Here is a 13,377-nt window from a genome sequence, read left to right on the forward strand (position 1 = left end):
GAATTTATATAGACTTTTGGAAAATTAGTAATTAACCTTAAAATTGTATTTTTTTCTCGCTACAAACATGGGGGGGGGGGGGCTGGGGGTGGGGCGGTGTGCTCCAATGGCTCATCCCCCGTTCAAAAAATGAGGTGGAGGGAGGTATATTGCCCAGCCCCGGGATTTACGCACTTGTAGAAATTTATAAATGGTCAAATGGGTAGATAGTGACACCAAGAAGATTATAATGCCTAAGGCCAAAAAAAAGTCTCCGGTTTCTGGTATGCGCGCGCGTCGCCGTAGCCATGCGCGTCGGCAAAATGAAAACATTTTTTTTTCAATGAAAGATGATGTCTCAAAACCGCCAAACTCACTGGAATCCTGCTGCTGCACAGTTTTAACGTGTTTTTAGATTGGGTTATGGTCGAGAATAAGCTTTATGTGGCCTCTCTGGACTCCCATATATTTGCACTAAGTTTGGTCGGGCACCATTTGCAGTCATCAGCCGACATTTGAAGCAAAAAAAAATCAGATAAAAAAAAAAAGCCGCGTCGCCGCACCACTTTTTGGGCAAGCTCCATACCAGAAACCGGATACTTTTTTTTGGCCTAAGCTTACATTGGTTAAGGCTGGCGATGAGACACAGAAAAAATATCCGAAGTAGTGATTGCCCTTGGTACTAAATGCGGCATACCAGGGTAATTACTTTTTGTCCTTTTTTACCACAGATGAAGAGGACTCAAGTAGCATGATGGAGGTAGAACACAAACAACTAGGAGAAAGCAGCACATCAATGACTGCTTCTAGTAGCGATCGAGATGAGCTCGCTGAAGAGAGATTGGCCGAAAAAATGAAGAGATTGCATACGACCACAGGTAGATATTCAGTGGCATCAATCTGTGCCGGCAGGGGGGGGGGGGATGGTGGATGACCAAAATCCTGAAACTGCCCGGCCGTCGAAATACGAAAAGCTGGGGGAGGAGGAGGGGGGGGGGGGGGGAGGGAGCTTGACACCACATGGCACTATGAGGGCGCTGTTCATGATACAAATGTACATATTGGCATAGCGGTAATTTCCTCCGACCCGGGTTTCATTTCTGCTTGGGCCCAGCAAGCCTCTGTACTGATGACGTTACACTTTGTTTACACGTGCGTTTTTCTATGGGAGCCTGGTGGGGACGACAGATTTGTAGCCTAATAGAAAAGCGCACAAGTAAAAAAAAGTGTGACGTCATCAGTACAGAGGCTTATTGGATCGGGTTTTATTATTATTATTATTATTTATTCGACCAAAATTACAAACAGAAATGGGCCAGGGGCAGCAAAAGTAAAAATACTGTGGTCCGCGGACGTATTGCCCCACATCAAAGTGCTTAAAAATCATATATAGAAACATAAATAGAAAATTAATATAAACCATACACAACTATATATATAGAAAAATTAATATGAAACATACACAATGTTTAAAAGACGAAATTGGCACAAAATGATTACAAACAGATATAAAAAAAAAATAAAAAATACAACTCTGTATAAAAAATGGAAGTAAAATCACGACTAAACTGCCAATGGATAAGAAAAAAAATTAAAAATTGATAAAAAATAAATATAAAAAAAACACCCACCTAACAGTCATTGGATAAGAAAAACCCCAGTCCCAACCAGAAAAAAAAAAAACCAAGAACTACAGAAGAGACAATTGAGGAGAAGTATAGATATAACCCAAACCACACTATGGTCCCAAGCAAAAGACTCAGCAGCATTAAAAAAAAAAAGATTACAAATGGATTAAAAAAAAATTAAATATAACAAAAGAATTTGTTTAAAAAAAAAAAAAAAAAAAAATCAATGAAGAATATTCCATAAAAAGGAGACAACTTGAGGTCTTACCCATGCGAGTTTAAAAAAAGCAATACAAAAAATATGTCGAAGATAAAACAGGTTTAACACTAGGGCACATGCAGATTCCTTAAGACTGCGGAGCCAGGTATGCAAGGAAACAGTTAAAAAATCTATTCGAAGCAGTTTAGGAAGTTCATCCCAAAGTACGAGTATTCCAACACTGCTGGTGCTGCTTTGGAGATCTGCTTAAGGCCTGAAATAATAAAAAATTGGTCTTTAATAAGAGTGACTTTAAAGTCAGTCAAGAGATGTATAGGTAATTTGTATACTTTAAATAAAGTGTACAAGCCTACACAAATCATGATACAACTTTGATTGATTCATTAATTAATCAATGTATTGTAGGCCTAATTAATCAGTAATGTGTTTTTTTCTTAAATACAAAAAGGACTATGTGAACTGTGACAGGCTATGTGATGCGATTGGGGCAAATGCTGAGCAAAAAAACGATTTTCTTCATGTTTCTAAAGACTACACCACCTGGTTTAGCTCAATCATCATGATAAATTAAATATTCAATCATTCAATTAAACATTCCTCATAAGTTACTATTGTTATAACGGTAACACATAATTGAATTCTAAGCTTGAACAGGCGTAGGTAAATATATACACTGCGCGGTAAATCGGCTGCACATGTAGCGAAATAGATTGATCATTATAAATTATAAGGAAAACAGGATTGCAGATGTGCCTTCGATCTCGCACTAAAATGAAATGTCAATATTCTAAAATCAGGGCACATTTTGGGAAATCGTACGCTGATTTTGTTTACGACTGAATACACTTTCATGGAAGTAGAATTATCATTTGTAAAATAGAAACAGGGATTTTGAACGTTCATTCTATTTCGCACGAAAACGAATGCTTCTTGTACAAATTCATGTACATATTGTCCAAAATTGTCCGGGAAAACCTATATATTCGTAAATATATGAAAACTATATATTTTACATTCTGTTTTGGTTAATCTTATCGCAAAGTGTACTTCTGTAAACATTTAAAAGTGTCCATGCTTTTCCGTTCTACTGAGCGCGCTGTTGCTGTGGTGTCATTTCAGGAAGACACTGTTCAGTGTAGGGGTTTTCTGTTCAAATTGTGAACCCAAAATGTGATATTTGAAACCATATTTGAAAAGGGTTGCTCATTGAAAAGGGTTGCCCATGTACCATCATAACAACGAAGCACCAAAGAAAAGGAATTTCTGACAGCAAAATAGCCACAATTGTAGCAACTTTTTGTGCTGAAATAACCGTGTAACATTAGTCTGCCCGGAATGACATCACAAATTTCCTCATGAAAATGGAACTTTGTATTAGCATAGAAACGGATAAGGCACCAAAAATCCCTTTAAACATGGAAAAACAAAACTTTAAAATAATGTTAAATACATCAGCGTAGCTACGGGGGGGGGGGGGGGGGGGGGGGGGGAGCGTTTCAATTAAGCAATCTTATTACAGAAATTAATTGCCCATAAGTGGAAAAGAAACGAAAATCAAGTGCACCGACGTTCGCTAATTTGAAAGCGTCAACCATCAAAAGATTTCAAAAAGAAAGAAAGTATTGAATGCACCAAAACGAAATAGAATGCATGCCCCCAAACGAAACAGAACATTCAGAGTAAAATCTTGGATGCCTAAAAATTGAAATGGAATGCACCGAATGAAGAAGAAACCCCAATTTGATCACATGTGTAAACATTTTCTCCAAATTGAATGGCTGGTAATGAAAATGATTAGAAATATTCGGATAGTGAAACCTATATTAAGTTAGCAATTGGATGACATACCATTTTTTTTTTGGCGTCAAATTTATTGCACCAAAACTGTGAGATCGGCAATTTGGCACCAAACAATCTGGTAGCTCGGGTTACCTTAGGCCCTGAACATTTTTTTGTCTGCTGGGCGTGCATTATCCATAATATTTCTTAGTAAGCCTATATGTATTTCTATCATTTTTTTTGCAGAACCATGTTTAGATGAAAAATCTCTGTTCAGGGTCGCTATGATGCTTGCTTGTGAATGGGTAACACTGGCAGTTGAGGAGCTGGACTTTACCATAACAGAGGTTGAGACTATCGAGACAAATCACCCAAAGGATACCATGAGGCAAGGTCTCGATATGCTTACAAAATGGAAACAGGCCCAGTCCACCAGTGTTGAACAGCAGATCACCAAGTTGTGTACAGCATTGAAGAGCATCGGAAGAGCAGACATTGCCGGATTTCTGCACGGTAAGTACACGTCTTGGCTCCTTGTATGCCTAATGCAAAGATGAATTAAAGAAAAACGCTATTTTCAGAAATTGAAAACATGTATTTAGTGACATTGCAAAAAATGGTTAAATCTAGGCCATTTGCTCTACTTATGAGTTCGTTTCTGAAAGTGGTTCGATGTCTATGATTATATTTTCTTATTTCAATGAAACGGAAAGAAATTATTAAACGAAACCTTTTCTTTTTCTCTTTAAAAAAGGCAACAAATTAGGACAGAAAAGCAGCAATCGGACTTTTTAAAAGCAATATTTTGTGTTTTATATTTTATAATTTGCTTGGTACATTTCTGGGACACCACTGATTCAGGTGTCACGAAATTGTTGTGATTTCTTTACTGCTAACGATCATCTTAAAGGCAGCGACACACAAACTTTAAAGTTGCGTACACCGTGCTCCTCCACAAGTGCAGTTGTTGTTCTTCTTAATACATTTCAACTACTATGTTTTCTTCCAGCCAAAACACTTTGTTTTCCCCCTTTTCCGACGTCCATAATCCTCCAAAAAAGGTTTTGTATTGAGCACAAACAGATCCGCTTTGCAAGCAGACTGCTCATGGTCTATACATTTCCGAAAGTGATTGTGTGGCGGCAACCAGCCTTCCCTACGAGTAAAGAATTATTGTCTGAGTAATAAGCCATAATTCAATAACTAAAAATTGACCGATTTTCTTTTTGGTCGATGTCTTGTTCAAAAGTAAATAATTTTTGTTTCCCTAAAAAAAGAGTAACTTAGAAAATCAACTACCAAGCAATCAGAGGAGGATTTATTCAGGTCTTGTATAATCCCGCACATATCTTATCGATGGGTCCTGATTTGCTGTGATTGCTGTGAAACAGCAATTTTAAGTTTCCCTTCTTAAAAACCGAAAGATCATACTGTTGTTTTAATGATTCTCATACTGCATTAAGTATATCACATGCCCAGGAGACCGCTAAACCAGATATGTATTGGTGAATTTGGCGCCCTTAAAGTTCCCAAAACATCACAATGCTAAATCAAATGGTTCCTGCAATGTGGTGGCTTTCTAATTAACTTCGTGTTCTTTAATTCAACAATTACCAGGAGGTTTTGAGGATATTTGCTGGAGGTAGAGCTCAACCACTTTTACTTAACAGGATGCTTATAGTGTCCATGAAATAAGTTTTATACGGGTGCATATTTGTAGCAAATTTCCAATCTTCAGAAATGTTTGAAAACTATATAAGACATCGATTTTTGGTAAAACAAAATGCAAAGCTCACTGTTTTAAACATTTCAAATGTTTTATGCTTTTCCTGACGACTAAGGGCGCTGTTGCTTTGAAATCACTTTAGGAACACAGGTACCAAAACGTTCTTGGAATGAAATCCATTACATTGACCCTTTAATGTCTCTTGAAAGTTCAAAGTGCAAAGAAATGCAAAGAAGTTGTGGCTTTGCTGGATTTACACACTTAAAGTTCCTGGTCGATTTCGACCCGGAATCTGGATCAGGTTTGTTTTGACATAACACTTTTTCAGGTCAAATTGACACTTTATGGAGTCACTTTTATTGGCCATTTGAAAATTGTAAGTTTGACACGAAAAATTGTCGTTTTGACACGAAACATTGTCATTTTGACACACAGGTATGTCAGGTCGAATCTAACCCAAGTTTTTTTGAGAGTGCAGGAAGCTACCAGCAAAAACATTTTGGAGAAAGTATACATTTATAGCACATGCGTTGCGAGACCAATTTTTGAGGGGAAGGGGGGGGGGGGAGAACAAATTAGCAAGAATCCACCCCTCCTGGTAGGTAGCCATATTATTTCCGCAACAAAATCGAAAGTTAAATAGTCATTTCAAATCTATATATGTCAATGCAGTTTTATGTAGATGTGCGGTCAACAGTATAGTTTAGGTTCATACAAAGCTCCATCGAAACGTACAATTGAGTAATAATCATGGAATATATTGTCGCCTCATTTTTTTCCATATTGACACCTTCCCTTGACCAACAGGTCCTGATCATCTGAAGATTTGCCAGCAGCTGCTTTTTAGTTTCTACGAAGAACATACAGGCTTCATCCAAGAAATCGTAACGTCTTCCAGGTCACTGGCGTTGGGTGTTAATGAGTTCAATATTGATTTAAATCTCCTTCAGAGTGGTCAGCAAACAACACGTGAAGACGTGAAAATGTATGGGAAAACTACGATTTTGAATAGACCCAAAACAGAGCAACTGGACACATGGGAGGATATGTATGATGAAAAGAAGGTAGGGGAGAAAATGGTTCTTCTTTCAGGTGGGGCTGGATTCGGCAAATCGACTCTATGTGTGACGATAGCGAATACTTGGAAGAAACGTAAAGAGTCAAAAGTTGCCAAATTACGTAAAGGGTCAAAAGTCGCCAAATTACGTAAAGTGTCAAAAGTTGCCAAATTACGTAAAGGGTCAAACGTTGCCAAATTCGAGCTCCTGTTCTTGTTGAAGTTGAGTCAATTCAAGACAAGTTGTGTCATAGATGAAATTTTTGATCAGTTGTTGCAGCGCACTGACAAACTGACCAAGTCAGATGTGAAAAAGGTTATCAGTGACAACGAAGATAAGGTCGCATTCTTGATGGATGGGTTGGATGAAATACCGAGCCACATTTTACAATCTACCGAGGGTGTATATACAATCAATGATTTGTTGACAAACAAGGTATTGATCAAAAGCTGTGTGTTGGTGACAACACGGCCAGACATGGTCGACGATGTAATTCAGGGCTTCCAAGGCTATGCCAGGGTTGAAACGAAGGGCTTTACAGTCGATAACAGAGATAAGTTTATCAAAGCACACTTTCCAGACAATATCGCATCCGGAGAAGACTTAATTTCGTGGTTGAAATCACACCACTCTCTCCAGGAATTGTCACTGAGTCCAATCATTGCATGTATGCTATGTGTGCTTTGGCCGAACAGACCTGACCCATCATTACCATTGCCAGACAAGTTAACAACTGTGTACACTGAATTTGCAGAAGTTCTTGTTGAACGCCGCTTTAACTCACTCAGTGATGCTGATAAGCAGCAAGTAATGAACAAAATCTTGAAGGGATCGGGACAAGTTGCTATAGATGGGCTTCTAGATGGAGAAAGACTTCATTTCTCCCCAGAAGAGTTCAGTAGGGACGAATCTGTCTTGAAGGACGGTTGTCAAATGGGTATCTTGCAGAGAGAAACTGTCTCGAGCCGTGTGACGAGTGTTGAAGTTGTCACTTTTCTTCATAAGTCCCACCTAGAATACTGCGCGGCACACTACCTTATCAGTTTGCTAAATAGTGATGAACAGAGCTTCCGTCGATATATTGATAAAATCATAGCACTCGGTGTTTCGAAAGTAGAATATGTGCTTCGATTTTGCTGCGGTTTATCAAAACAGGCTGCTGCCCTCATCCTGAGCCGTGTAGGACACGGTGACGACAATGTTGCACGATTGTGTTTGTTTGAGTCTGGTTCAAAAAGGCTAGCATCTAAACTATGGCCTCCAAGTAGAATTTCCTGCTACGGCCAACAGGACTTAGTAGCACTGCACTATTACCTTACAGAGTCTGGTATTAAACTAAACTGGACAACCTTCAGAATCGAGTGCAATTCATGTGCCGACCTGCGAGTTCTTGGAGATATTTTTCGATGTTGCAAAAGTGACATTCGGAGTATGACCATCGATTGTGTCCTGCGGGATCAATCTAATGAGATGTTGCGGCTACTTGTGGAAACACTTCAAGCAGCGGATAGGGCATTGCTAAACAAGAAATTGTTAGGTATTGAGGTTGGTATTCGTGATGGTGAAAATGTTGATGCTAACCGTCTAGCAGAGTGCATTTCCCATTTACCAAATCAATTATGGACGGTCCATGTATCCTACATATCGCATGATGACACCTGCGCATTAGCGGATGCACTGAAAGGATGTAAGTTACACGGTTTACATGTATCTCGCGTCAACATGCACAGTCACGTTGCTAGATTGGGTCCTCTTGTTACACCATCCTTGAGGACCTTGGAGTTAAGTTTCTGTGGACTGGATGATACTGACGTTGAGGGCGTTGTCAGCCTCCTCCCTAACGGGCATGGTTTGACCGGAATTTTTCTTGATAAAAATGCATTCAGTTTGAAGGCAGTGAAGACACTAGCAGGTCATTTTCGGGCTCTTTCTAACCTGACCTGTTTGGTATTTGGAGTCTTTGATGATGATGTCGAGCAAGTATTGGAGCAATATCTTCCACAACTGAAACACAATTCTGAAAAAAGTATGGAGGGTAATTTTGTCTGCAACTCATATCAGAAGGTACAACAGCTCAAACAAAATCTTGGCGGGGCTGATCTGTCCGAAGGGATATATATACACTACACCATGTCGGAGCGCTGGAGAGAAGAGCTAGAGCTGCTTGAGGAAACATTCGGATCATTAGACGAACGGCTCCTCGGTCAAATGGAGCTCATATTAACGGTTTTTGTTCTGAGTGTCGTTGATATCGAGTGGCTTGCAGGATGCATGAGCCATCGTTACACTCATGTTGAGAGGTTAAGCCTCCGGGTGTTTTCCCTATCACCATCATATGTCACTGGCCTACTAAATGCACTGACTGAGGGATGCAATTTAAGCAGACTTGAAGTATTTGGAACCAACATGCATGGTCATGTGAGGGATTTGGCTTCACTTGTTACTCCATCCTTGGAGCGTATGACATTAAAAGACTGTGGCCTTGATGATGATGACATGACAGGCTTGACTCGCATACTTTCTGCTGCGCAGTATTTGGTATCACTGGATGTTTCACGCAACAGTTTCAGTTTGAGAGCAGTGAAGGCTCTTACTATCTATCTCCAAGGTTTTCAATACCTGCACGATTTGGAGCTTGGGAACAACGATCTCGATTGCAATCTTGTAAAACGGGTTGTTAAAGAAAATCTTCCAAATGTCAAGATACCAGTGATGTAGTGCCTTGATGCTGGGCCCTGGCCTTAAGGCTGCCTTAAGGCTGGACCTTAGGGCCTTGGCCTTGGCCTCGAGGCTTGAGGGCAAAAGCCTTGGCCTTGGCCTTGGCCTTGAGGGATCAGTGCCTTGCAATTTTGAGTCAAGGCTCTTCAAGGCCCATAGATTTTTGCATTTTCCAGATAAATCTGTTTGAAATTTTGCTGTTACCATTTTAAACGTGTTACCATGTAGGAGGGAAACACCCTATAGACTTGTGTGCTGGGCACACTTCCACTTTTATAGCATCATATTTTGTTACCATTGTAGTAGATTTGCTGCAACAATATTCTGTACACTTGTGGGACTAATGAGATGATCACTTAAATTGTGTACAATTATGGAATAGATCTGGTTGGTTGTATATATCTTCCTGATAAGTGCTAAAGATTTGCATGTATCTATTTTAGATAATGCTAAAATTTCTGACCATGTTGGCCCAGCAAATTAAAATTTCCAAAATCAGTTTCTTGGATCCCCTTTTGTTACACTTGGGAGAATTGTGCGTCAATATAAAGGTAAATCGTTATTTTGTTTTAGTTAAACCATATTCAAGAAGACCTGAACTTATGCTTTAATAGATACAATGCAGTCATAAAACAGTGTGTGCGAGCATGTTGATTGCAATTAAGACAAGTTGTTCTTCTTAATGAGCGATTCGTGATGATGTGTCATGTGACTATAATTAGTTCTATATTAGTGGTCATGTTATAAAACAGGGCCTTGGCCTTGGCCTTAGCCTTGAGGGTTAAGCCTTGGCCTTGGCCTTGAGGCTTGAGGGTCAAAGCCTTGGCCTTGGCCTTGGCCTTGAGGGTCAAAGCCTTGGCCTTGGCTTTGGCCTTGAGGGTCAAAGCCTTTGCTCCAACACTGCAAGATTCTATGAAACAAAGATCTTGACAACAACTAGCTCAAATAAAAATCACTTTTAGTTGGTTAAATGTAAGCATCCAAACGTAACAAAATCAATATGATCACCGAATCAAATCATAAATTCGAACCAAAATAGTGATTTGTTTCTGCAGAAAAAAAGCTTTACTGTAAGAAGAAAACCAAGATCGAACTAGTCTACACATTATAATTACATTAATATCAGTGATAGGTATAATTACATTAATATCAGTGATTGGCACCATGAAGTAAACATTGTAAAAGTAAATATTTACTTATCGGGTTGAAGTCCAATGACCGGCTAAACACACGCAGTTTTTATCAATAGTTTCAGAGGAGCACACTTAAAATACAATTGTGCTTGTTTTTTGTATTGTTGATAAAACGGTGGTGTATCTCTCGTCTGATTGAAGCTGTTTTGGCTAGTTTATTTTGAAAGTGTTCCTTTGGGATGCAGTTTATCAGTTTTAACTATTCTGGTGTATAATAGAAATGTTTGATTTTGGACGATCTTGACACTTGTGCGGACTGTTGTGCTCTGTCCCGGCTTAATTGTCCATGGAATTGATTCCATTCATGGGATGATTGGGACGGGACCCAGTGTAGTGAGTTTGCGCGGGTGTCGAGACTGCGCTGGTTCGTCTGCACTTTGGTGCATTTTAGTCTTTAACTTTTCTTAAATGTTTTTTTGTTGTGGTGACAATTTTTAATAAACCTTTTATGAATGAATGAATGAATGAAAACTAACAGGCTTTCATACTTTGCAAAAAAAAATCTAAACATGTCTTTGACTGAACATATGAATAAGTCGGCACAAAAACTTTATGTACTATTTTTAGAGTGGAGAATGGGAAAGAAGTGGAACAAACAAGAGTAAGAATTAGAAAATGATTAATAATTTGAAATCAATAGGCAATGATAATTGCTTACATGAGGATTGATAAGGACGATGTTGAAAGCTAAAAGATGGGTAATGAACACGATGTGATGATATCACATGAATGTATTAATCGAGGTCTCTTTCATTGAAGGATTATAAAGTTTTGTGGCAAAGACAGAATGAGATTCACTAAAATTTGGTTGTAGAGTAATAATATAAAGGACCAACACAGATTGTTATTTTTATATTTTATATTTATAATTTTATATTTGGAAATAGTTAGATTTTAGAAAGCTTTCTTGTTTGATTTGTTGAAACACCAAGTGTCTTTTGGCAACACTGATCACATCTGAAGGGATGCTTGCGCAGTGCACAAAAGAACGTATCACGTGACTGCACATCCAATTTGTAAACATATATATTTTGGTCTATACATGTAGTTACTGATTCTAGATGGTTCATGTGAACCAGCTTGGAAGCAGACAATTTATCTGAAGATTATTCATCTTTGATGCCATCAACCCGTTCATGAATTTCTGTTACAGTTCATAAACCGATATGCCAGAAATCATTCAATTTTGTAGCAAATTTCCTTTTAAGAGTAAATGATCCACATGAATTCTACCAGACTGTGTTTAAACTATTAGATATGCAAGTGTGCCTAACAAATATAAATGGTTATATGTTCCTGTGTAACCTTGTTCAACTTCCAACGTTGATCTATTTTCGCTACAACTCTAGCTTTTGATGATGTGTATAATTTGGACATTTATATTCTTCTATAAATATATGCTTTTCTATTAATTTGCCAAAATATTCCCAACCGAAATAAAAGGACTGAAATTAAAGAAAAGAATTTCATTTCAATGTGTTTCATTGTAGCATTGTGTGTTTATTTGATACAGTGACAAACTGGCGCTCAGTGGTAGCTCAGTTCAAAAAGCACTAATATGCTATTTAAAAACTGTAATTTCAATGTTTTAACTACATTATAACTGTCATTGTGACATTGAAAATTTGATGTAGATCACTAATTTCATGTCAACAAGCGAAAGTCAACAAGAACCCATGATTAATGTAAAAGGGGCGGGGTTGAAGGGCCGTGACTCCACTGAATCCCAGATCATTAATCAGTTGATAACAGCTGGCAGCTAAGCTCTAAATTGAAACAACGAAGATGACCGGGGACAAATTCCAGGCTTCCTTCCATCACACAGTGGTCCGTCGGCAATTATGTTTTTACACGCCCAGCCAGCTTTCATTCTAATTGGTCTGGAGACGCCTGTGCTGGAAATAATAGAGACAACGTTTCTTTAATATGTTGGAACAACATCTAGTAGGGAGAATCCCAACTTGCACAGGGTTTGTAGTCAATACATTCTCCCTCGGGATGTAATAATGGGGATATCAAAACTCATTCCCAGTCGAATTATGAAATGATACTTATTGTATCGCTTCAGTTGTTGATAGAATATGCATGAACACCCGTCCAATACGATTGGATCTGGGTGGAAACACGTAGGCCTACCTTGTTTCGTCTTCAGATGTCACGAATGTACACGGTGCCCCCTCAAACAAAAACCCGAACCGTTAAAGCGCCCTCCTTTTCACATCTTGGTTTTAGTGCATACGTGCCATGTTTTTTTATATGTTTTATTAGGCATTATACTAACGATAATCACCATTCCCCACCCCCCCCCTCCCCCGTTTTTTTTTTTTGTAAATTGCTCTTGATCTGTTATCGTGTGTTTCTTGTTTAATTGTTTTAATTTAAATCAGTGATGCAATTCGCTCTTATTGTCAACTTTGATTCACGTTTTTCTTAAGGTTTTATTATTTGGAGAGGGATCATATTCGGGATATGGAATGTGTTCTAAAAACAAAACAAGGAACGGGTTTGGATTCGCAGTTATCCCAACATGAAACCAAAACGGTCCAATCGAGATAAGTGTTTGTGGATAACATTAAAGCAATAATTCAAATGAATCAAAACAAAATCACATGCGAACAAAAGACTTTTAATAAACCATTTTGAATAGTTTGTACATCCTTTGAGGGTTCACTACAACGGTAACACTGCTTCTTGGAAACATTTCTTTGAAGACAATTTTGAACACGACAAAAGTCCCCAGTGAAATTAATTTTCAGGTGTCGTACAGCTCGTCCATTACACGCTGCAATAGTTACCATTGAGCTTCATCAGTTTCAGCGTAAGCACATTTGTTGTGCTCTGGTAGATCTGAATGGGTTCTGAATTGAATATTGTGTTCTCTACGCCTCCCCCGTCACAACACCACAGCACTGTATCTATGGTAACCGACTTGTTTACCTGTAAAAACATCGCTCTTATTGCTTTGCCTCGAGTGGGAGTCGTCATTCCAGCCACTGATTTGCTCTGTATCAAGCCTCGTCCTGGTTTCAGAGATACAGATATTTGGAATAGTCCTTAGCAACATCTTCAGTTCATC

At 38.6% G+C, this 13,377-nt stretch overlaps 1 protein-coding gene across 3 annotated transcripts in view; it reads left to right on the plus strand.

Annotated features, from left to right (window-relative positions):
* The window catches only part of LOC119737869, a 33,685-nt gene extending 24,518 nt beyond the window's left edge, over positions 1-9,167 (plus strand). For all 3 annotated transcript variants that reach the window (XM_038212501.1, XM_038212503.1, XM_038212502.1), the window contains 3 exons: positions 711-857; positions 3,853-4,119; positions 6,140-9,167. In XM_038212501.1, coding sequence (XP_038068429.1) covers positions 711-857; positions 3,853-4,119; positions 6,140-9,108 — 3,383 coding nt within the window. In that variant the 3' untranslated portion in view covers positions 9,109-9,167. The remainder of the gene's footprint in view (positions 1-710; positions 858-3,852; positions 4,120-6,139) is intronic.
* Positions 9,168-13,377: the final 4,210 nt, after the last annotated feature.

This window comes from Patiria miniata, unplaced genomic scaffold (assembly GCF_015706575.1).
Source record: "Patiria miniata isolate m_02_andy unplaced genomic scaffold, ASM1570657v1 HiC_scaffold_3, whole genome shotgun sequence".
Taxonomy (NCBI): Eukaryota; Metazoa; Echinodermata; class Asteroidea; order Valvatida; family Asterinidae; genus Patiria; species Patiria miniata.